Consider the following 25,915-nt stretch of genomic DNA (forward strand, 5'->3'; position numbering starts at 1 on the left):
AATCAATTTAACATAACATATACAAAATAGCACATACTTTTTGACTAAAAGAGATAAAGATTAAATAGAAAACTAAAAATGATCACTTTCATATAGATGTCTCTCAAAAATTCTTACAAAGTCCATCATACAACCATTAGTCTTTATCATTAGCTACTTCTACATCCTTCAAAGAAAGAGAGCCAATATTTTCAAGTCTTACAATCATCATGCCTTCTAATAAAAGCCAAGCTACCAAATCTTCACACATAGTAGAAGAGCTAGTTTCACACGTTTTTCTACAAAAAAAGGAGTTCGTTTTTTTTAAAGCCATGTAAGTAGGCTTCACAAATGGATACACTTCTTCCACTCTTCTAACCCCAAACCATTTCATCAGAATGGTTTCTTGATCTTCTCTAGTGAGTTTGCGTGCCTACACAATAAAGAGTTAAATTAGAGAATATGGTTGCAATCTTTTCGAGAGTAAGCATAAGATATATTTGTAAGATTGAAAACAAACCTGCACTTCCAAGGTAGCCTTCTCATTAGAAACAAAAACATCTTTCTCAACATCCTAAAAAGAGAGACAAGACACATTACTTTAGATTTATTACCATAACAAAAAACAAAACAGCTACCTTTGACTTTTGAATCCTCTTAGCTTTTGACCCTTCTTTTTTTTGTTGAAGGAGTTCAGCAAGCTTAGTTGTAGCCTAAGACATAACCCAAGCTTACTTTAATGACATTTATTTAACAAGTTTACAATTAGCATTAGTTTAATAGTATAATTTGAATACCTTCCGTTTTCGAGTACTCTTTCTAGAATGCTCTTCATCGCACCCTTTAGATGCAATTTTTTCAACTTTATTTAACTTATCCGATATCTACCAACACAAAAAACACAACTTGATATTTTTTACATCTCTAAAAATGTTACACAATGGGAAAAAAACATGAACAAAATCTCACCGGCTTCTCGATTGAAGTTTCATGAGACTTATCACCAGCAGACAAAGACATTGAATCCACATCTCCTAGTGCACTAGAAAAGATATTTTCTTTCATAAAATTTTGATACTCCTAAGCCAACATTTTCACATAAATAAATCATCATGTAGATATGAAATGAGAGAGAGCAAAAGAAGTAGCATGATCTTCATATACCTCATATGCAGCCATATGATTTTCATCATTGTCCCAAGATATTTCTGGAATGTATACATCAGGTTCTTTCTGAATACATAAGACATACACAAAACTTTAAAAAATCTTAAAAGATCGGCATTACACTTGTATAAAGAATAGTATATATCAATTACCAGTGTGGATTCTGAGATGTCTTTATCGCCCTCTACCACATCTACAAAGTTATCATCATAACTTTGCTTGGAAGCATCCTCGTCCTAATAAAAATTACTCAATAAGAAACTTAATATCAAAACTCTTAAAAATCATTCTATACTATTACCTTTGATGATAATTCTGTCTCTTTCTCTACACCATCATTGTCAAGCTCTTGAACATCATGAGTATCCTTAAAAATGTAACATAACTCAAGAATAAGATAAACATCTACATAGCATATGATTTGAAAGCAAAATAAAAAGATAATACAAAAACTTATACCATTATAGTGCCTTTGCAAGCCTTTTGTTTGGTCCACTTTCTTTTGGACGCCAATGACTTTATACACCAATTGTAAATGTCGGACTCTTTCCACAAATATTCCACACCATATACTTTCACTGGCTTTAGCTCACCCATCTTCTCTCGCATGATACTCAAAACCATATCTTTACCCTTGCTATTATGTCTCAAATCTGCAATTGGCCCTACCTTTGCAAACCACCCTCGCACCATCCCATAATTTGCAAACAACACTCTATACTGACCATGATCCTCTTTTTTAAGAAATTCTCTACCATACAACTTATTGTGCTCTCTATGTTTAGGAGGAGGAGCTCTAAAGACTTGATCATATATGATCGGATCATATGGAAGAGAACTAGTTGAGTTACCAACAACCCTTTTGTTACCCAAAGAGTGATGTTCCCTCCAAGCGTCGAGTAGTTTCACAGTCTCCTCATGAGGAAGTGAAACTAGTTGCTGAAAAATTGACTGTGGAAGATCCATGCGAGCCCTACAAGAGTAGTCGACATATGCAGATAAGATAGACTCCAAAAAGTTTCAATTTGTGCCACTTGAGATATAACTCGAACAATACAAAAAGTTAAGATGAAAATAAATCATAGAGAGAACAATGCTCAACCATATAATAAAATTCAAACCACAAAATCATTTAATTCTTTAATAGCAAAAGCCTTATGTGATCAAGTACTTTTTGAATGTCTTTTTCTCATGTCCTTGACTTATGGACATCTCCATAAAATAGGGATCCATCGATCACTTTCTCCAAGATTTCTAACTTTTTTACGTTTTAGTACAATCCAATCTTTGATTAAAAGAACACAAGAATCCCAATCTCTCCATGTGTTTTCCTCCTCATGAACTTTCCATATATGAGGATCACTTGCATCAGATTTCAAAATAGCAAGCTTTGTGATTTTGCTGTCACATTGTACACATCTTACAACAGCATGCTTGAATTGTATTGTACCATTGTTTTCTAAATGGACTTTGACAATGTCATCATGCTCCAACCACAAGGGTACATTCCCACAATTGCCTTCCATTAGTAGCTTAGCCCTCTGCTTTAGGTCCTTAACTTCATATGCAATCAATCTTTGGCTCCTCGGTAATGGCAATGGGATAAATTTATGAAGCAAAGAATAGATAGGCCGCACACTATCCCAAGTAAATGGAAGCGATGTTTTCTGAAGAATGCTCATTCCAGTCATTGTATCTATGACTAGTTCCTCTGAATAATTGTCTCCTGTAATACATTGTTTGTAGTAAGTTGCACCAAAAAACATCATTGATTTCCCATCAAACTGCATGGAGAAGAAAGAGGTTATGCGAGCTTTCCAATGACCTCTCTCCTCAGACAAGGTGTCTAACGCGTCCACCTTTACAACTACATCATTGCCAATCTTGAAAAGTTCTCCTTTATAGAAGACTTTGTCATATGTTTGCACATCACCAAATGAAAAGATTTCATCATCGATGTTCCAAAAGCTCCTTAAGTAGGTAACCTCCTCAGATGTTGGAACCCTATAATTACCCCTCCTCTTTGATATTGCAATACCCTTCATAAGAATGTTATCAGTACAAGATGCTCTCTTGCCATACTTTAAGATGTCGTTCCACAACGATCTTGCCTTTCCAATAGAAGTAACGTTGAATAGTCCATCAAGATGTGAAGTGCAGCACTCAATGGAGGCCCCGATTGCACAATCAGCTGCAGTAGTTTGACCCAATACACTATGCAATTGTTGTAGGACTCTATCACAAGGTAGCAGGGCATCTTTATCATGTTGGATTGCTTGGAATACTTTTGTGAAAAACATTCTCACATAGAATTGTACAAAAGATGCTTCATCATTTATGCTATTTGTTTTGATAGCACTGTACGCTTTCACTAAACGTTCGAACATATAGCACCAATATATGTCATGTAGTCCATGCCGCAAAATATCCTCAAGTAGTTCCCCACTTCCAGCTACATGCTCCAAGGGTGATGAGTTTGCTCCTGAGTATTCCTCCTTTCGGATTCTCCAAGATTGCATCAAGGATTTGATAACCTGAATGTCAGTAGCCGACATTCCATGTTCTCGACTGTAGCCATAAAAGCTATGTGCTATGTCCACCAACAAGATTCCTAAAGTTTGCATCTCATGCGGAATACCATCTACGACTCTTTACCCTAGCTCCACCAAGGTCACCAAACAGAAGACGTAGCATTTGATCTTGAACACCTATCGGCATTTTATGTTCATCCCATAAACTTTGAAGTTCTACTATTCTCTCTATTAGTTCAAAGAGAACATTAGATGTCCCTTCCTCATTTTCCTCCCTGCTATCTTGCACGCTAGCATCAGCCTGTAAATGGTCATCACCATCTGCATGATGGTCACCGCCATTTGAATCTTCCATTTTCTCTTCCTCCACGTTGAGACCTTCACTCCAGGAAGGTGCTACATGTGGCACATCTAAACCAAAATGGAGCTTCAAGCTCCCAAATCTCTTTGAAAGAATTTGGTGTCGATAAAGGGTTGAAGTATGCACAAACCGCCCGCCATAGCAATAGAAAGAACAGTTGCAGAAAGCCTTCCTTCCATCACTATTGGACTCTTTAGTTCTTTCTACATGTCGATCTTCTGTTCGTTCTGTGATGTTATGTGTGACATCCAAATCAATGTCACTTTGTACCCTTCTACGCTTGGTCACAGAAGGATGTAGCTTTCCTAATGAGTCTTGATTTTGATGAAAATAAAAGGTCCGTTTTGACACCAACTCCCAACCGTTAATAGAGTGTGAACACTTATAATTACACGCGCACTTCCAAGAAGTTATTGTGCCCATGACTGCAGACCAAATATAAATATACGTGTGAACTTTTGTACAAATCAAAGAACGTACAACATAAACACCTTTAAATAAGTACATTAGTGATCAAATATTATTAAGAGATGCTGAAATAGTCATCCATTTTGCAAGGAGAGTACATAGTAAACTTAATAAGGTGGTTGTGCAGTGGGATATGGTGGAGGCAGTCGATACAAAATAATTTTTCTTCTAGGAATAATATGTCCTATCACTTTCGCTCTGTCCATCAAGGTGACCATAGACATGGTCTCCTCGTTTGAGCGGTATACTACCTTGTAGCGGTCAACAAGTCCTAGCTTCCTCTTGAGAGTCAAAAGCTTTACATTTACATCCCATGCCATTACATCGTCAATGAAAATGGTTAAAACATTCCATTTTCTCCCAGACCTTCCAAACAATAGATATTGGTCTTCTGGCCAAGCACTATCCTGCCCAAACTCATGAAATAAGATTTGTGACTGCAAGTCTACAAATTCTCTGCGTTTCTCTATAGGATATTCTCGCACTTCACTTATACTTTCACTATCAATGTCATCACATAGTGTTTGCTCACTTTGACCAGCCATCTGTAGTGGATACCACAAGCAACACTGGCTAGTCAGAGTGACACCCCTTTCAACTTGAAAGCTTAATCTTACCCCTCTCAATTTACAATTCACATTGAATAATTCACATCAAGCTATATTCTCAAGACCTAATGTAAGCTAAATACAGCTAGACATGAATACTACTACAAACCTACAAAGCAGAGGCTTAAAATAATCAAAGAAGTACAATGTAAAATGAATATATTTTTGTAGCAAATACAACTCTTTAGGGTCGTTAGGGAAGACCCTTTAGGGTCTCGCGCTACAAACAAGAGTACAAACAAAGACTCTAGAGTGCAATGCTAAATTGAATTGATAAATTTATACCATTCCCAACTATGGCACCAACCACCATTTCCAAATGAACTTTCAATACCAATAGCATTTACATTCCAATTCTAATTTCAATACCAGCAGCATTTACATTCCCTCAATACAATCGTAAATGCAAATAAAAGGTGCACACTTTGTAGAATATTGTGATAAAGGCTTCATTTTTTTGACATAAAAACCGACATGATTCGATGCTTGAAATTACCAATTTGTGCCATTCCTCTGTTTGGCTAAGAAATGTATTTTCTTTGGTGGAAATTTACAAAGCTCGAAAAAAACCTAGGTTTAGTGTAATCCCACCTACCAATTTTGAGATTTACCTCTAAATTTTATATTTGAAAGTGAGAAAACCTACAAAATTTGGAAAAATTTACTGTAATTTGGTATAAAAACCTTCAAATTGTGTTGTTTCACATATGTAGGTTTGGCAAGTTTTTGAAAAAATGTTTTTTTCGAGCACTGGTAAAAAATTGGAAATAAATACCTGGCTGGTAATGGAAACTTGTTAAGGCGGCACTGATCCAGAGACGATGCTTAGCTTCCAATTCGGTCCGCCACCAATTGCGCCGCACAACTAACCGAAGACGCGCACATCCGAAGGCTTGCAAGAGGAATTCGTTCAGCTAGCTGCTGCAAAAGGCGGTCATAGCTGATGTTTTAGGGCGGCAAACCACCGTATAACTCTTTGCAACTTCGCACGGACAAGCTGACGAGTTGTATGGCCTTCTTTGATTTGATGTCGCAGGAATAACCTCCTACAGACAATTTATGTTGCAGTCGAATGCAGTATCCAGCTAATTAGCTAGCAAGAGCTTACAGCAGGTGGGCACGCAGCTTTATATTATGCAGCTCATATGATCATGAGTCGGGCCCTGTGCAGCGGCGCGCAGCTGGCTTTTGGACGCTCAGCTGCTGCTGGCAGAGGGCGCTCTTAGCAGATGTTTCAAAGAAGCGAACCACTATACTCTTTGTAGCTTCGCACGGACCACCTGACGATTACGGCCTTCTTTGATTTGACGTTGCGGGAATAACCTTGTAGAGAGGAGATAATATATTGCAGTTCAATATAGATAAATAGCTAGGAAGTGAATATTAAAAGGCAGCTTATTAATACAACATGTAGTGGGCACGCAAGTCGGGCTGCACTGTAGCGCTAGCTAGCGGTTTGATTGTGCGAGAAGCAGCACGCGATCTTAGCAAAGGCAGTAGGAGGAGCTGCGAAATGGGGGTCCTCGGAGATGGTGTGGAGAGTGCACGTGGGCTTCCAAGAGCGGCAAGGGGTGCCAACCTTTGGGGCCAATATGGTGTCATTGTTTACAGGTTTTCTCAAGTGCAGTAAGAGTAAAGAAATACCACAAGAGGTGCCAACATTTGGAGCCAACAAGGTGTCATTGTTTACTTGACACAAGCGAGGGTGATGTAAAGGCTTACAAGAAAGGAGTGACAGCCAACACAATAGACGGCAGGTGCTACGAGCAACAAAGGGAAGGCAGGGCAGGGGCAGTCAAGGCTGTGTCGGTCAGACAATGCTAGCTGGCCAGGATGGGGTAGCAACAGGTTGAGCAGCTTGTATAAAGCTTGCACAATTCCATAGTGTGGACCATTTTATTTGTGGACGGTGGTCTAAACCTGTCTGAGCCAGAGTCCATGACACATGGAGAACACGTGCTTTCTATTAGGATGGATAAGCTAAAGTTTTTGGATTTATGTTCTAGCCAATTGTGTCATATTGTAGCTTTGCAACAAGCACACAAGCTTTTCAATTAGAAGGATACTGATCTGATGCAGCATTTGCTCAGAGTAATGTAGAACCTATTGACATGCATGAATGCAAGAAAAAAATGACTTGAAAAACAGACTCTGTAGAAAAACCATCTCTCTCTCTCTCTCTCTCTCTCTCTCTCTCTCTCTCTCTCTCTCTCTCTCTCTCTCTCTCTCTCTCTCTCTCTCTCTCTCTCTCTCTCTCTCTCTCTCTCTCTCTCTCTCTCTCTCTCTCTCTCTCTCTCTCTCTCTCTCTCTCTCTCTCTCTCTCTCTCTCTCTCTCTCTCTCTCTCTCTCTCTCTCTCTCTCTCTCTCTCGGAGTGAGTGAGAGTGACTATGCGTCAAAAAACTTACTGCTGGAAATTTGTTGCAGATCGAGTGGGGACAACGTGGGCTTGCAGAACGTCGCTTTTGGAATTATTTTATGTGGTGAACCTATGTTTGCGTAATCATCTTCCAGTGGATGTACTCGTTATTGCTGCACAAAGCAAACAACATTAGCCTGTTTTACTTGGTCACGTCCTGAGAACTTAGACGAGTCTAGTTTTGAAAACTCGAACTGGTCTGACCATATATAGGTCCTGGCAGCAGAAAGCTTCTAGGTGTGGTGTTCAAGTGATCAGCCCTGCCGACGTTCTGGATATGCACTTGGAGACTGCAACGAGGCAATTACAGAAACACAGCCATGTGACGTTTCCATGGACAATGGAAGTAGTTATTGCTTAACAACATACACTGTGTGTCAGAACTTGCGAAGATAGTGTATTTGCGAAGACCTTGCGAATTTGCAGCTCGTGGACGTATCCTTCTGTATCCCTTCTCTTGACCTCCCTTTTACTCTTCCCTCCAAGCTGTTGCGTACCTTCGCCGGCTTTTCTGCAAGCAGCATCCGCATTCCCTGCAATATCATTCTCATTAGAGATGTTATCAGCACACAGTAAACTTGGGTTCTGTATCAAAGCAATAATCAATTGGTGGGCGGGCTGCGCGCGTGCAGTGCTAAGTAACTAACATACTACTTGTTTCTCCAACGTGCCAACATCTTCGACGTCGGCTGGGAGGGCAGCGAATGAGTCTGGAGCTTGAGTAGCAGCTCGCACGGCTAGCTGTCGATTGGCGCGGTGCAGCTCGACTGCTAAATGCAGGGCGCCATGGATGCAGCTAGCTTCGCAAGTTGCAATTAGCAAAGCGGTACTGAGGTTTCCCGCGTGCAGAAAGATGTGCTGGCGATAGCGATAGGGTAGAGAGAGAGAGAGAGAGAGAGAGAGAGAGAGAGAGAATGAATGAAATGAAATAAAATGTTAATACAGTTGGCCTCTTCAAAAGGTCCTTTTTTTAATATTGATGGATCTAATCCAATGCCTTGGTATAAAAAAAACTGACATAAAGTGAGACTAAAATCATCATCATCAATGCCCGAGGACACCGGCATCGGGTCAATGTCCGCCAATGCAAATAGTCGTACTGAGCGTCTCCCATATATGTCGTTCTAGAATTGTCATGACCCTCTATGGAGCCTCCATTGATGTTGTGGTCTCCCTCGTAGACATAGGCATCGAGCTCTCTAAGCTCAATGGCTCAATCAACTAATATACCTCTGGTATAAGTTGGCTCTGAAGTGCTCTAAAGGAATCAGTGATCTCCCTCTATTCAAGATGTAAACTACCACTCAATTCAGGTGTGAACGTGGGCCTTCTCCTACGAATGGGTGCATTCACCTCTTCGAGCTGTGATCTTACACTTTGGGGCTTGTCAGAGTTGGGTAACTATGGTACACAATTGTGATCTTGGATACAACCCACACATGAGCTAGGCACGAAGATGGCTTTCTATATAGCGCGCCTTCTCCAGCTTGCGAAGGACGACGTTGTGACAAGACACCAGCTTCAATACAACGGAGTACCAACAGAGGTCAGGACACGTCCTGTTAACTATAAGATATGAGGCCGCTTCCATTGCTTGTCCAGAGCGGGATTTGGACCACTCTCTAGAGTCATGGGGAATGAGGACCAGAGATAATAACCGATGCCTGGGATTTTTTTTTGCTCGAGCTGCGCACGCACAGAAAGAGCCTGACAAGAGGAGAAGCTAGTGAGTGTCAAGGCGGATCACAGACTTCTTTAGAGCGGGCACTAAACCATCGGAGCAGCTACTACCACAGCAGATCCCACATTCTCCTCACACCAGAGGCACATTGATCAACCAAGTGACAGAGCTAGGATTAAGATCCAGATGCCCACGACTGGCAGAGGACTACACAGCATCGAGGGAGGCCGCATCAAAGAATCAAGATCACTATGGCTCGACATGCACGACGCCCGATCATACTATTGACCATGGAGGAGGTTGATGAGATATCTGAGTGAAATATTTGAGCTTTGGGAGTGCTATCATGTCGGCAAGCATCTGAAGTACTGTCCAGCTTGATGATCTATGAAATATTACCACGGTTTGAAAGATCTTTGATACTCCTTTCTGGGTCTGTCCGGCTTGCTGCTACGCGGGCATACTACGCGGAATGAAAATGGTGTGAATCTTGAGAATTAGGCATGGGACCTGTTGTATATCATTTCCATGAACATTGAAGGATGGTCGAGGGCACAGGGTTGTTGAATCTCCATGTGCTATACTTGGAGCGGCATAATGCTGGTCATAACTAGTTGCACTTGCAGAAACAAGCTGAGTAAGGTAGTTGAAGTTGTACATACTATTCATCTAGCCACTGGGTCTTGTTGCACACAAAGCTGCTATGATTGCTACACGGGGAAGTCACAGAGGCTTCACTGCAAAAGAAAGTCGATGCCAATATGCCGATGAGGCAAACAGTGACATTGTCGACCTTCTATTGCTAGAATGAATAGGGAGGAGCTTTGGCCTAGAGACTCTATGCTACTGAAGAATGCGCTCACCATGTCAACGAGGTAGTCTTTTCTTCATGGCTCTTTGCTTTCATGTGAACAGGTATAAGGTGCCAGTACAATAGCTAGTTGGGCACAAGCAACAATTAATGCATTCCAAGAGGTGACACTCCAAGCACTTTTTGTGCTTTCTCAAGCGCACCACATTAAGCATACATGTCGACCAAGACGGTGCAAGGCACGACATCTTTTATCTTGCAAAGAGCCACATGCCTTCAAGATGCATGCGTAGGTGATTGCATCGAAACATAGGCCCTCGCTTCGCATCTGCTGACATTGTGAACAGAACACCTGATAGGGAGCATGATAGATTTGAAAGTCGTCAACGCCTGTGATCGATGTGTGATTAAAAAATCTTGCAACATGTGATGCTTGTGTAGGTGATTGCATCTATGCATGCATAGGTGATTGCAACATGAGAGAGGCCCTCACCTTGCATCTAAATTTTGACTGCAACGATTAGAAAAGCGCGACAGAGCCACATGCCTTCTAGATGCCTGTGCGTAGGTGATTGCAGCTGGAGAGAGGCCCTCACTTTGCATCTGGATTTTGACTTCCAGGCCATAGCAGCTAATTAATCTCCTAATAAGTTTCTTAAGCGTAGGGTAAATGCACACTATTTTGGAGCACAGAAGAAAAGCATAGAAAGAGAAGGGTAATCTGTAGACCCACATCCAGCAATGCTTGTTACTTCCTTTAGCTAGTACTAGCTAGAAAAAAGTCACAGCCTCTTGTAGCAATTACTCCTGTGAATATGTGTGTGGAAATTATAACGTGCTGTGATGATGGCTTTGGTTGAAAGGAGGAGCGTCAAAAAGATGTTACTCGCTTTATAGCCTTCTCTCTCTCTCTCTCTCTCTCTCTCTCTCTCTCTCTCTCTCTCTCTCTCTCTCTCTCTCTCTCTCTCTCTCTCTCTCTCTCTCTCTCTCTCTCTCTCAAACAGTGGCCAGAGACAAACCTGCAAACAAAGCTCCGAGCTAACAAAGTAATGAAGCTTTTGAATAATGCTTAGATCTTAATTTGAGCGTGACACAAAAAAGAACTAATGGTTTAGTCCCCACATTTTTAAAGAGTAGCCACGTGGGTTAATGAGAGCGCAGTGCTGTGATTTTACCTTGTACGCTAACAAAGTAATGAATCTTTTGAATAATGCTCTAGATCTTAATTTGAGCGTGACACAAAAATGAACTAATGGTTTAGTCCCCACATTTGTAGACGAGGTCTAGATGAGTAGCTTGAAGTTTGCATGTACAATGGAGACTTGAGGTAGATCTACTTGTGCATCACATTGATGGAAAGAACCTCTAAAATATAATGTGGATGTGTGGAATAGCATGTCGAAAAGTGAAAGGATTTTTCAATGAACAAGAGAAACCTCATGAGCCACAATAACATCACAAACAGCTTATTAAGGAGCCACAAACACAACACTAAGGTTTCTAGACCCAATAAAAAGGTGAAGTTGACCACATGCTATTGAAGTGTCTATTTGGTCAATAGAGAGTATCATCACAAGCTAGCAAGATGGAACAAATCATACCCATATGGAGAAACCTCTTTCTCATTGTAGAAATTATTTAGTTAAATTCATCAGCGTCCTTGTGATCATTTATGTACTCTCTCTTTCACCCTCAGTTTGATATAGAACAGAGCTTGTTACGCTTACCATACTAATGTGTTGAAGCCTATGTACTTCTTGTGATAAAAGAAGGGATAAAGTTTGCAAAGTGTAACTCCAAATATTAGTAAGGATGTCTGGTATCTTGCATTTAGTAAATGAATAAAATGCTTTTGTGAATCCCTAACAAAGGGTTCAAATAACTAGCAATGACATTCGAATAGAAAACATGACAGTTCATGTTTTTGTAATAGAAAAAATCAGCACTTGATAAGATCTTCTAGAGTCATAGCATTAAAATAATCCACTGTTTTTTTGCATGAATTATTTAAGATATGTACTTGAAAAGGTGCAAATTATCTTGATGTTTTCTTTATGATTAATGGTGGTTTTTTTGTGTGTTTAGATAGTTTAACGTGTCAAATAAGAGTTACCTTGCAGGGACCCTTTTGAAAATGAAACCTAAATCGGTGTTCTAGTAACAATTTGGTGTTATTCAAAGGGTATGAGTATTCAAAGTAAGCCAATAAAATCTCAAATCTCATGTCATAATAATCAATATCTAATTCTCCTAAATGATTTTCTCATATTAAACTGATCATTTAATGTGGGGAAGGCCAGGGGAGAAAAAGCTAGAATATTGGTTAAGCTAGCAGACCGGCCACAGTAGGGATCCAAAGGAGGTAAAATAGGGATCCAAAGGGGGGGCCATCTGCAAAAGAGCCATGTGCAACAATGGGCTGAAAAGACCCTAAGGTTCAGCCCATTAAGACTTCCAAAATGCTAAGGTTCCAAAATTCAAAGGTTGTGTCCAAAGGTCAACCCTAGGGAAAATTGGATGCTTTGTGTGTGCCCTAAAAGTCTTTGCACATCCCTACATGGGAGGGGGCGAGCCCTAAAGGTAGGGGATGAGAGAGAAAGCCACACACACACACACACACAGGCTCCCTTTACACAAAGGGAATGAGGGACACATGTCAGCTCCCTAGGCCAGATGCCCACAAGGTGTGCCCAATTTCTATTGGATGACCCTTGAAGTGGACCAATGAGAATTAAGCTAGAGTAAATCTAGTCTAATTAATTTAAAAACATTTAATAAAAGAAACCAATGAGAATTAAGTCTCCTAGAAGACTATTGGGAAGTCTCCCAAGGGGTCCAATGAGCATTCAGGAGCCCCATGGCTTGCCTGATTCCTATTGGCCAGGAGGCAAAGGGGTCCAATGAGAGTTTAGTTTAATTATTTAATTACCTAAAGCTCTCACAAAAGGGGAAAGGGGGACACATGTCAGAAGGCTATCACTTATGCTGCTTAATTGTAATTGGCTTGACTTGGGGAGGGCCAATGAGGCTTCAGCAAGAGCAATTAGCAAGAGGGCTCGCCCAAGAGAGAGAGAGAAGGGGCTGATTTTTGCAAGGCATTATCACACACACACTCACACAAGCTCATGTGTGAAGAAAGAGAAGACTATCTCTTCCCAAGCTTTAATGGAGAACTCATCACCTACTCCAAGCTTGTGAGATAGAAGCCTACATCAACACTCTCTTGGCATGTGGATGCAAATCCAACCAAGAGCCAAGCTTCAATGCATGCTCATCTCCTCTACCAAGCTAATTACTAAGCTAAGCTATGCTACATATGAGTGATTATGTGAGGAGACGTACATCTTTCTCGTAAGATACTTCTTCTTCCTCTCAATCTACTCTCAGACCCTGCTATCTCTCACCATCTTTGAAGGTGTGTGAGGTCTTGGGTCTGAAACGGGGATAATTCAAGTTGTGTTTGTTAAGTGTTTTGCTTAGTGCATGAAGTTTCCATCTTCATTGCACTAGCTAGTCTTGAAGGAACACAAAGAATTGTATTGTACAATGTCTCTCTTGATGGGAGAAACCATAATACAAAGCCTTTTGGAGGGGGGACTGGCTCCATGAAAATCCGGTCCTCAACTATTGTCAATAGCTTAATTTCTCTCTCTTTTGAAAGTATTGTCGATGCTATCTAACTAGGTGTTATGCTTTTTGTTGCTCTCTCCACCCAAGCACTCTTGTAATTTTCATTAGGAATCTATTCTAATGAAATGCCCACTATGTTCATGCTAATTTCCGCTACACATAAGTTATTAGGCCATTAAATGTTACAGCTCAACTCTCATTTTTAAAAATGGGACTTGAATAAGTCCCAAAATTCCTAAATTGGTGTTATCAACTAAGCTTGTTGAAAACTTTGAAGAAATCTAGGTTTTAAATATACCTCCACATTGATATTTTGACCTTGTATTCTAGCATAATCTGGAAGATGTAAATATTTTGATTTAATAAATTTATAACTTGATGCTAGTGGCCCAAGCTTGTGAAGAAGTTAATGAGACTTTTGAATAATCAACACAACGTGGACTGTACTTGTAGGGTATCCAACTTACATTTGAATTGGATGTTTTTTTCGTATAGATTTTTATCTAGTTTGTGTTAAGAATTGTATCATTAATATTATTTGGATGAATATAACATAAATTATTCAAAAAATTTACAATAATCTCCATCATTCTGTAATATCTTTTCCTCTCTAAGGACAATGTGTGCAGTTGTGGTACTTGCATATCAATGATAGAGTGTGTGAGATGTAAAATGTTTTGATCCCTTTCCTTTTATAGGTTCGTCTACAACTATGAGACTTTATTTTTTTTTCTTATTTGTATTAGTAACAAATATATCAATTAAGAAACTTATTGATATCGAACGAGTAACCATGATATTTCTCAATAATTAGTTGTTTAACTATGCTTAATGAATTTTTACTAAAATGACATTAGGGACAGACAAACTTACTACAATTACTTGATCCATTGTAAGTGATAAATAACTAGATGAAACACCCTTTTCTATATAGGAGTTTATAAACTACCAGATGAGGATGCCAAAGAGCTGGCTACTATATAGGAGTTCATAACTTACTAGATGAACTTACTAGATAAGGACGTCCAAGAATAGGTTTCTATATAGGAGTTTATGACTTACTATATGAACTTACTAGATCAACATGTCCAAGAGCAAGTTGCTATATAGGAGTTTGTGATTTGCTAGATGAATTAGAAAATTGCTAGCTTCGTTGCTAGATTAAATGTGAAAACTCCTACTTGTAACTAGGAATTATTGAGCATGTACTCTAACTTGCTATCTAGAAACACGTCCAAAGCTCCTTGTGCTCGTCGACTGCAGCATGACAGGAATACGTTTTTTTTTATATTGATAGCTTTAACTTCGGGCTTAGCCCCCTTGCACACGCCAAGATCACCAATCCAACAAAGCCTTCGTAGTCGGTCCCTCGGGAATGCAAATGGGTTACAATCAATCCCGCCCACCACTTAGAGAAAAGCACGACTGCTACAAGTGTCGGAAACCTTCGAACATCATCTGCTTGAGTGGGCTTCATGCATCCAGAGAGGCTCAAAATTGCCAAGATAGTGAAAGCATCCAATCATATTACATACCATGGTGCTAGATGATGATTGCACCCAACCCATATGGTGGAAATTCATCCTTGCTCTGGAGATAAATCGTTCGATCCTTAGTACCTTCAAGCTCTCCGACCAGTTGAGTTGGAAAAACATCTTTGACCTTTCTAAACTCCACATTTAGCATACATACCCTGGCAAGTAGTGTCTCTTGTAGACATCTCACTCCAAATCCCATAGCATAAACTTCATGGCACCTGCATCCAGCACCCCTTGCCTTGTTCGCAACCTTGTGATATAAGCATACGCTCCTGCCTCCTATGATAGCAAAAAACACTTGCACTTTTGACTAGCGAGTGCTCCAACTCAGTGTACCTGGCTCCTAGCTCCATCAAATATCTGCTCAAGGTCTTTGCTATTTTCATGTAAACTGCCATGCCTCGACTTCCTGCACTTCCATAGATCGACACAATTTGGCTGTACCATCATTTCCCACCCCCTCGTTGAGCATTTATGCTCAACCATAGTGTTATTTAGGTAAAATAAGTATGTATAGAGAGAATGATATAAATAGCTACATAGACTGCATAGAAAAAATGATAATATAGTGGCTATATAGATAGGATAGATATAGAGAGAAGAGCATCTGTTATTGCATCACCCCCCAGGGACAAACAAAAAGCTCACAGCTTCCCCAAGTATGGCATAGAGTCCACCTGGATCAGATATAAAACATTGGTTGTGGCCATCCACCTGTAAAGAATGTATTGTCAAACCTTCCTTTGCCCTTGTAGGCCAATAGACAGGCCATCCTTCCAGCTCTTTATAGCATTGAGCTTTGTCACCCTGCATCCACAACCCTTGCTGCCAACCATAAGCATGATTTTGCTCACTTGAAGCACCTTGCAAAGCAATGTGGAACAACATAGCTATCAATAGCCTAACACATAGCTTCAAAACCATGCCATTTGCTTCCACCTGCTGCATAGCCAAGCAAACCTGAGCCCTTTGCAAACCTGTATCCAAGCCCTCTGTAAATGACTCCAAAACCATCTCTTTATACTCAAGAACATGACCTACTAGAGCGACAACCTGTTCTTCAAACACCTGATCACCTGCAAGGTTGGAACCTTACTTATTGCATGGAGCCTCGCGCTCATAGGCTGCACCTGCATCAGTTTCCATAGAGTCATCTACCGGAGTTAACTCTCCATGGCTACCCACAAACTCTGGAACTTCAAAGCACACCTCGACATGCTCATCAAGGCAAGGTTGTCCCACCCCCTGCATAGACAAATCACTTCGACATACCTCTGTTTCTACTTCTAGCTCCTGCAAATCATCCTCAAAAACCTGCTCTTCAATTAAACTAGATGCACAATCAAACCATACCTCTTCCTCCAATAGGGACTCACCCTCACAAGACACAAGAGATGGCTGCTCGACGGGAAGATCCACACAAGGCATCTCCACACCTACACTATGCTTCTCCTTGACCTCCAAATGGCTGGTAGGCAACTTGCATACACTTTTTTCCACTTCATCTACACCAAAAACATCATAAGTTTCGTACCTAGAAGACCGGGACTCTGTCTCCCACATGCTATCTATGTCCAAAGCACTGTTAGAGCTTTGAGAGCTGTCAACCTCCTCTTCTGATCTTGTCAATTCTTGGACCACTACTGCCTTCCTCATTGCTGGTTCTGGAAGTGACACCTCTTCTTTAAGATCTTTTACCACCTCGCTCTCTTGAGTAAGCAAACTGGGTGGCACCCCGAATATACCCCTCTGTATCCTTTGAGGCCTGGTTGGCACTTCTTCTACCTTCTCTAGCCTGGCATCAGCTTCACATGCTTTGATCACATTCATATCAATAAAAAAAGGAGCTTTTACCTCTTGATTCTCATCAATTTGCTTGGGCTTAGGTCCACTTGCTACCGCAAGTATAGACTGCAACAATCCTGCCTCCATCTTCTTCTTCATCTTTCGACTCTTTGCTTTGGCAATTCTCACGGCTTCATCATAAGTTCTTGGATCTTCATAATTGACTCTCTCACGAACATAGGGATGCAAGCATGATAGAAACCTTTTGAGCTTCAAATATCCCGCATTGGTTGCTTGGGTAGCAGCTGCCAAATCCCCCCAATAAGCTTCAAATTTATCAACAAAAGCATCAAAATTGGCACTTACCTCCTGTGCAAGCCTTTGATCTTTGCATCTGCTTCCGAGGCCAACACCACCTTTCGATACCTTTGTAAGAACTGTTCCCGAAATCCGAGCCAATTCTGCTTGTGCACCTCTTCTAAGCCATCGAACCAAACCTTTGGTTTACCTCACAGCACCAAAGGTAGAGTTTGGAGCTTTGCTTCATCACCTGGCATCTGCAAGACTACCAGCATAAATAACTCAAAATCGGCAAGCCAATCATCAGCATCTTCATCTCCTTTGAACACGGGCCAAGCAACCTGCTTCATCTTGATTCACAAACACTCGGTCAGGTCGCAATCAGTGGGTCCTCTGTGGGGGCACCACAAGATGGAAAGGAGGAAATGGAAAAACCACCAGCACATGAATTCGATGCCTCTCTATAGCCCAGTGATCTCACAACAGCCCCATCCCCTAGCAAACACACAACTCGACTCCCAATCTGCAAACAAATACTGTCCAAGCCCGATCTCGACCAACCCTGACTAGATAGATCCGATTGCAATGTAGGTTCAGATAGCCTCCATCTATAACACTGTAGAGCACCATATGACATATAGGCAGTCCAATAACAATCGACACTCAAATTCCTACCCAATCCTTGACATACACCCGTCTATCTTCAAGCTTGCAGACTTGTACACAAGAACATCCATATAGAAAGCACATATACACCGATCGCCTTCGGAGATACACATATACTAGACCACTAGATGAGAGAGAGAGAAAAGATTGATAAATTTGCGGATAGATGCAACCAATATCAAGTAGACAAAAGCTCCCAAAGAGTGTGTACAATGATGGAAACGTATAAAAGCCAGTCCGTGGTAGGTAACAAGAAGAACAAAACGGTTCAATGCTTTCCTCCCTCTGTTCTACTTGCAGCCCTGATATCCTTCTTTGAGGAGCCTTGGAGGCCACTTTCTCCTTGACCTTCTTTCTTGCCCACTCCCTTCGACTCTCTTTTCCCCAACTCCTCCCGGCAACCGACCTAAACTACATCCCACACCCCTGTGATGCTCCTGAAGCCTCCATCCTCCAAGTGCAACTCCTCGTCTGGCGGTTCTTCATATGGTGAGTGATCCTTCTCTCCTCTGCAGTTGAGCCCTCTACGCCCCTCGCCAAGCCTGGCTAGGCTTCAACAAACCTCCCCTTCCTGCTTACGGATTCATCTCTTCCAGCCAAGGTGGCCTGCCTCTCAACTGCAGCTCCCAACACCCTTGGCGGCCAACTGCAAATGCCGCCCTTCTCCAAAAGCAGCCCTGTCGGTATCATGTCAACATCCCCCCTCGACTTCAACTGGCTGATCTGCTTCGTCTCTTCGCCACCGGCCAGCCCTCGGCCCTCGGTGTCAACGCTCCCCAGGCTGCTCTCGGCCTTGCTCTGCAAGGAGGTTGCCTCTCTTTAGCCAATAGCGGTCGTCTTCCCCTCTATATACTGGCTTCCCTTTCACCACCTTCTCGTCCTCATGCACTCCCAAGTGGCGGCTTCTCACCCCCTCGTTGGCTCGTGCTCCCCGCATGCAGGCTCCAAGTGGCCCTCTCTCATCACGCAACGCTGCTCCACCCCTGTGTAACTCCTCGTCAACTACAGCATGGGGAATGTTAGCAGTAAGCTAACACGGACACCATTTTCGGAGTTCTCTTTGTAAAACAATTATTATGTTGATAAATCGGGAATATTGTAACTCCTATTTTCTCAGATAAACTTTGTAATTAATGAGCCAGGGCTACAAGCTTCCAGATTGTATCAGCTAGTCATTTCCTAGCTTTGGTAGAACTCTAGATTATTAGTTTTGACCACCCAAAAACCTTGGCTAAGGTATATAAAAGCCAATTTTTGTAAGTTTTTTATAAGTTTTTGGGTAAGAAATACATAGCGTGAGCTAAGGGCGCTCACTTCTCTCCTTCTCGCGCTTCCTACTCCCTCTCCGGTTGTCACATTGCGATTGCGTTTGTTGCATTGCAACCGCAGGTAAGAGCTCTACGCATTGACGTAAGCCATTCACAGTATTTCGTAGCTTTTTGCGTTGCCAACCCGCGGCCTAATTTCATCATAACTAGGAATTTATACTTTTAAATAAAAAACTAAGTATAGACGGGGTATTGGGGCATCATTGCTAACCATTTAGATGCATTTTGGGTCAAAAACGACCAGTTCAAAAATCCATTGCTGTTAATAATCGCGTTTTTGAAACTTGACCTAAATTGGGGTTTGAGGCCATAGGCATGTGTGCTTAGGTCTTATAAACTTATCCTAGAAGTTTCGTTACGTTTGGATGTCATTTGATACTGTAACGGATGTGATTTGCTTGCCGATGAGCGATTGGCTTTTAGTGATTTCAGTCACTTCAGTGTAGCTTGAGTTAGATGCGAGTTGTTAGTTGTTTCTTGAGAGATTGACAACCTTGTAGCCTCTATGCACTAGTCGAGTCAGCTTTGTCCCATGGTTTGACAAATTAATTGTGGTTCTCGCTAATACTACAATAAGATAGGATGGTGAGGTTAGACATGCGTCCCATAACTCTCCTATGGTCAAAATGACATTAAACAACAATTTAAGCACTCAAAACTGAAGATTAGGCTCGCAAATTTTTAGTCACAAACCATAAGAGAACTTGAAATGCTTACACTTGATTCAAAGAGCAAGAGAAGAGGAACACAATACACTTTTCAAAATCAAAATAGGATTACACAATCATGAGATACGCTGATTAGAAATCTAAGCTGCTTGGTTGCTTGAGGGTATGTACAAAAAGCTTATTCTTCTCTAAATGATAAGCCTCCTTGTCATACCAATGTTATTATCTTTTATGCCTAGAGCTTTCTAAATGGCCACTAGGTAGACTCGCGTGTTCCTTTACAAATAATAGAAAGAATTCCAACTCATAGAATGGATCTTCTACTCGCAAATCAGGATTTGCACATAGCATAGCTACAAGTTAGCTTGAAAAAATAATTGAGTATGAATATATTAAAAATATAGTGTCTGGTTAGGTGGGCACCTGTATGCTAAAATGGCCAGACATCAAGCTATAATATGCTAATACCAATTGACATACCGTCTATTCAATGCAATGAGTGGCTATAGCCATATGAATGGTCAATACTTACTTTTCAACAAAAGAAATTAGGTGATATTCAATCTAACCTTAAGTATGGGAAAGCTGCTAGATCTATTAGTCTCAACAGTTGGTGGCTATCCATGCATCTATTTGTGCATGTTTTAGGGCCTTGCCCCTTGCTTAAATGCCAATGATGTTTGTTTTCAAGAACACTAGGGGCTAAATGGATAATCTCCAAGGGACTTTATAACAGAACAAATACAAGTGTGTGGCTGCCTCCTCCAATTTTTGCATTAGGCACTTGAAAAATCACACCACATTGTACGAACCATTTTCTTATGAGCGTTGGATGTGCGAGAGAGAGAAATATACTCCTCTTCCAGCTACCAAAGAGGTGGTAACTTTTGACTTGACATCGATATTGCCTAATGGTGTCTAGGAAACTAAGCAAGTTAGCAAACATTAGAGTCTTGCTAATCTTTGTGAGCACCTACTCATAATGGGAGTGGATGGGGTACATGATGTGAGTTTCAAGTTGAATTGTCGTAAGGTTCAATTTGTTTTGTTAGAGCACTTTGATTGATTCTTGCAATGCTTGGTCTTTGCAGATAGGCAAGTGGAAAGAGAACAAAATGATAATTGCACCCTCATGGTGTGTGGGAGAGCTAATCTTTAGTATCTATTCAGCTTAACCATGGAAATTGTCGCTTTTATAATGAACCCCACTTCTAATCAATCAAATTATTTTACTTTGTCAATTGCAATTCGAACCTCTCTTCACTCAATTTTTGGATATATAATTGTGCATGTTGCAAATCTTCGATTTTATAATGTGATGTGGGAAATATGAAGATTCTATAATTTCAACTTTAATTTTTTAGCTCAGAATCTTTTTGTTTGGGAAGGGGGATGGCTATAAAAAGATCCCATTATCCTCGCATTTATAGTTTTCCCATTTCTTTCACTCTTCACCACTAGAGCTCTCCCTACACTTCCACCACTAGATCTCTCTCCACACTTGTAGCCATGTGTGCATTTATACTTGTATCCATGGTTGTGCTCGAAGGCATGAAAAGAGGAAACACAGAATAGCAAGCATTACTGGATTTCCTTACCACGACCGACTATGCTAAGAAACAAGATCTCTACAACTTCTTCACCATCCACCCTCACCTAAAAACCACATTTGACCTCCATTTTTGCACCTTCTCCAACTCCTTGGTGTACTTCTTACATACATTACAAAGTACACCATCCGTTTGCCTGACTACCTTGGAAAATGGGTGTTCTTCTCCACATATAAAAAAGAGATTGTTCTTTCAAGCATTGCCTTCAATGTTTTGAGGAGATAGAGAGCAACACCAACCACTTCATTGAGCTCCCATCTAAGCAAGTGGCAAAAGCAAAGACAAAAAACCTAGACACAAAGTTTTTGCTAGACCAGGCTATGTTCCTCTTTTTAATGACAAAGGGAGCCCAATGCACCCGAGAAGATTCTCCCCCACATGCAGGTGGGAGGATTCATCCAAGACGCTAAGTCACAAGTGTAAACCTATGGTGGATAGACCAATGAGGAATTCATGATTGCAACATAGCCAATAAATAATTAGGAGTAGATTAGAGAATGAGCTCAATACACAATATAGAATGAAAATAACTTGCTTGATTGACTAAAATTGGAGAGAGATCTACAAGCTTTGGATATTGGCGATTTATAGGCTCAATGTGGAGAAGTGCAATCAATGGTTGGATGGATATGCACCACAATTGGAAATGGAAAGGTTCATGTGAGCTACCACAAGTAGCATGTGGCTATCAAATGCGTAGCATGTGTTTAGGGAATGAGTAGCATGTGTGGGGCTTTGTATGTTTCATAGGGAAAATGTGACTATGCACTTGAATGGTGCATGCTTTGATTAAGAGTTTGTTCTCACTGAGTGTAAGCTCTAGGTATACCTCAACAACAAGGATGAGGTGGAATGAGAGAGGTGTAGACAGTAGCTAAGGAGATAGGTGGAACGAGAGAGAGATGTAGATAACAATTATGGAGATATGAGGGAAGGTGGGGAGAGTGTCAATGGCAGCTATGGAGAAGTCAAGGTAGGTAGGAGAGCTTAAGCTCAAGAGAGTGTAGAGTGAGGCTATAGATCGTAGCTATGGAGAGATTCATGTGCTATGTGTTTTACAAAGAGGGTGTAGATGGTGGCTCTAGAGAGCTTCATGTGCTACAGGTGTGTGTGTGTGTGTGTGTGTGTGTGTGTGTGTGTGTGTGTGTGTGTGTGTGTGTGTGTGTGTGTGTGTGTGTGTGTGAGAGAGAGAGAGAGAGAGAGAGAGAGAGAGAGAGAGGTTCATGTGCTACAGGTTTGAGAGAGAGAGAGAGAGAGAGTAGATGGTAGCTATGAAGAGCATCATGCACAACAAGAGTGAGAATCAAACATTTACCCAATTATGTCATCTTGTGAGAAATATGTGAAGATGAAGAAAAAAGATGCAAGGAGGACTTGATTGATCATGTGAGTGAACTAGTAGAGGCTATAGATTCATTGTTGGTTGAGCTAGGTATCTATCATGAACACATCCACAAAGTTTCAAAGGCTTATGGCAAGCTGTTTTCAAGCTTTCGAGAGGACCGAAACCAATCTCATAAGTATTTTTCAAGTAATTGATCTATTTACTCAGATAGTTAGACTGTACGATGTAATATGCCAAGTCGATGGAGCTTTGTCTCGTGATGATGATGTAAAATGTTCTCTTCTTAGTATATTCACACATATTTATACATAAAGAAAAGCTCATTGAAGGTAAATGTACTTTTGACATCCTTGTGGACAATGAGCTACCATCAATGTCGACACATGAGTTGACCACTTTTGTAATTGTTTGGATTAGTAACTTTAATGATAGAAAACAACAATAACGCCGGATAAGGACCACAATTATGGGCAACATAAAATTATGTGCTTTTAAAGGACATTTACATTCAATTAACGTCAAAAGACAACAATAAACAGTGGTAGTGAGTTGCCATGGGAGGAAGAGAAATTTGCTCTTAAAGTACACGTGAATCAACAACGTTCTGTGACATAGTCCTATCGTTAATGATATTGTTCACAATTTCTTTTTTATTTCTTCACAAACTCAAGCAAAGATACCAAACACTACCATCAGAACTCACTCCCAATTTGCTCAATAAGACCTAGTAAGTAAAAGGTGTGGTAGGAACAACACCAAGCGTCGGAAAAGGGGCCCTACTACGTCGCTACCAAGTGGAAGTCGTGTACGGTGTGGCAGTCCCAGACGAGGCTGCCGTTGACGTTGGCCACGAAGGTGTCGAGGCGGACGAGGGCGGGGTGACCGTTGAAGTCGAGGTCGTTGCAGGTGGCCTGCAACACGCTGCCGTTTTGGAGGAGGGTGATGCCGGTGCAGGAAGCGGTGAACTGGCAGGGCAGTAAAGCATTCGGGCCGGGCGTGAAGCAGCGCGAGACCTTGAGCACCCCGTTGTCGTTGAGCAGCCTGTCGTCCAGAGACAGCGTCGACGTCTGGTAGTCTGTCCCTGGCATCTCCCCCGCCTCCGTCTCGCATGTCGCCTCCAGCTTCTTCCCATCGTCCACCAGCTGTATCTCCGCGCACGATTTCGTATATTCCCCACTGAGTCCTTGTCTTGGTGCGCACTCAATCTACACACAGACTCATACAATGACGCCAATCATCCTCTCTCTCTCTCTCTCTCTCTCTCTCTCTCTCTCTCTCTCTCACACACACACACACACACACACACCATCTCACCCGACCCTCCGGGCTCGGCTGAGCCTGAATCAGCAGCAGCGCACGCAACGATGAAAACACCAGCAGTGTCCCTACGAACATTAGAAACGCCTGCATCAAATTCGTGCTGCCCATCTTCTTGGATTAGTCCGACTTTGATTATAATGGTCCTCCCTTCTCGTATATAACCTAGCCAGCCCGCCCGATCTCACATTAAATAAAGGGAAAATTACCAGAATACCCCCAATATTTTGTCATAAATTCCCAAAACGCCCTTCAAATTCTCCAAAATCCCCAAAATATCTCTAGTTGTGAGATTAAATTTCTAAAGATTAAATTTTTTGTTTAGCTTTTCATAAGAAGACTAGTTGTCAATCAATACAAGATGCTAAAACTAGAATTTGAGTTGGTTATGTAGGCTTTGGAGATGATTTAATTCATTATTTTTCGACATAATTTCCCTTTTTTGCGCAGTAATTTGTGACAAATTATAATCTATGTCGCACTCAAAAAGAGACCTCAATTGTCAAAAACGGATAAAGACTAGAAAATATTGAACGATCCAACCAAAATAGATACAAGGGTATTTTGGGAATTTCCACAAATTAGAGGGATATTTTGATAATTTTCCCTTAAATAAATAAGGGGTCCAAGCAATTAGGTGTCCGAGAACCGTCATCATTGTCGTGGATTAACAAAAGAAAAGTAAAAGAAATAAAAAAATATGTGTGAGCAGTATTAGCCGTGACAAAGCAAGATGTAGTCGATTGTCAGATATATACGCGGTAATAGTGACAGATATATATCCGCGACTATTATTGGGCTTTTCAAAAATAAAGATACTGATTTGAGCCACCCAAAATGAGCATCTTTATTTTTTACTTGCATAAAACATTTGTATTTTGAAAAGTGTACGTATACAAAAATAGTGATAATACACTTTGATATTACAAGTCACACCTTATCTTTATAATTTGAAGCACAAAAGAACAATACTTAAATTTAATCACAAATAAAATCAAAATTTCAAATACGTTTTATGTACAAATCATGAGGGTTTGTTGTGCCATATTTGCACTTGTAAAAGAGGACTACAAAACGATATCTATATATCCTAGTCCTTTTTCTTGTCCTCCTCATCCTCGTCAAGAGGTACATAGTTTGATCACTCTCACTCTACAACAACCAAAAATAAATTAGATAAATCAATAACCCAAAATGATTAATGCAATATTCATTATCTACACTTATTGCTTGTAGAGATCCAACTGTTGAGTCGAATTTTTCACGAGAGATATGATGGTTTTTAACAACCATCACCATGTATCAAACTCTGTGTGTCCCTCTCAATACTTGACCATCTCTCTGCTGGTAGAACGGGTCACAGTGATATTTTTATAAGTTACCAATAACCAAAAAAGTTTCATAAGTTAAAACATCTTCTATACAAAACTTGCACAATTAAAAATTACTTACATTTGGTCTTTGAATTTAATAACAATTGTCATACGCAAAATGTATAAGAATCTGCAAATGGCGTTGAAATTTATTGCCCTATGGACTACCAAAGGCGACCTCGCTACCATACTTGACCCTATAGTAGCACTCATATCCATGTGTCTACTAGCATGGGTCGTGTGAGTGTCCTTGTCCTTTGTGATTGACATGGCACGCTCCAAAACAAGCGACTCCATCGTCTATAGGTTCATACGTTTGATCACTCTGACTC

At 40.9% G+C, this 25,915-nt stretch overlaps 2 protein-coding genes and 2 pseudogenes across 2 annotated transcripts; all 4 read right to left on the reverse strand.

The window, feature by feature from the left end:
- Positions 1 to 372: 372 nt before the first annotated feature.
- LOC147463954 (uncharacterized) lies at positions 373 to 999 on the reverse strand (annotated as a pseudogene).
- Positions 1,000 to 2,348: 1,349 nt separating this feature from the next.
- LOC147463955 (uncharacterized) lies at positions 2,349 to 5,051 on the reverse strand. Its single transcript, XM_086529819.1, has 3 exons — positions 4,758 to 5,051; positions 4,515 to 4,529; positions 2,349 to 3,131 (listed from the first exon to the last, which is right to left on the reverse strand). Exons 1-3 carry the CDS (start codon positions 5,049 to 5,051, stop codon positions 2,349 to 2,351), a joined length of 1,092 nt encoding a protein of 363 aa, XP_086385945.1.
- A 10,758-nt stretch (positions 5,052 to 15,809) lies between these two features.
- Positions 15,810 to 17,551, reverse strand: LOC147463956 (uncharacterized; annotated as a pseudogene).
- A 5,954-nt stretch (positions 17,552 to 23,505) lies between these two features.
- Positions 23,506 to 24,322, reverse strand: LOC147463957 (uncharacterized). Its single transcript, XM_086529828.1, has 2 exons — positions 24,208 to 24,322; positions 23,506 to 24,098 (listed from the first exon to the last, which is right to left on the reverse strand). Exons 1-2 carry the CDS (start codon positions 24,319 to 24,321, stop codon positions 23,673 to 23,675), a joined length of 540 nt encoding a protein of 179 aa, XP_086385954.1. The 5' UTR covers position 24,322; the 3' UTR covers positions 23,506 to 23,672.
- Between the last annotated feature and the right edge of the window lie 1,593 nt (positions 24,323 to 25,915).

Source organism: Adiantum capillus-veneris, chromosome 2 (assembly GCF_014529385.1).
Source record: "Adiantum capillus-veneris isolate H3 chromosome 2, ASM1452938v2, whole genome shotgun sequence".
Taxonomy (NCBI): domain Eukaryota; kingdom Viridiplantae; phylum Streptophyta; class Polypodiopsida; order Polypodiales; family Pteridaceae; genus Adiantum; species Adiantum capillus-veneris.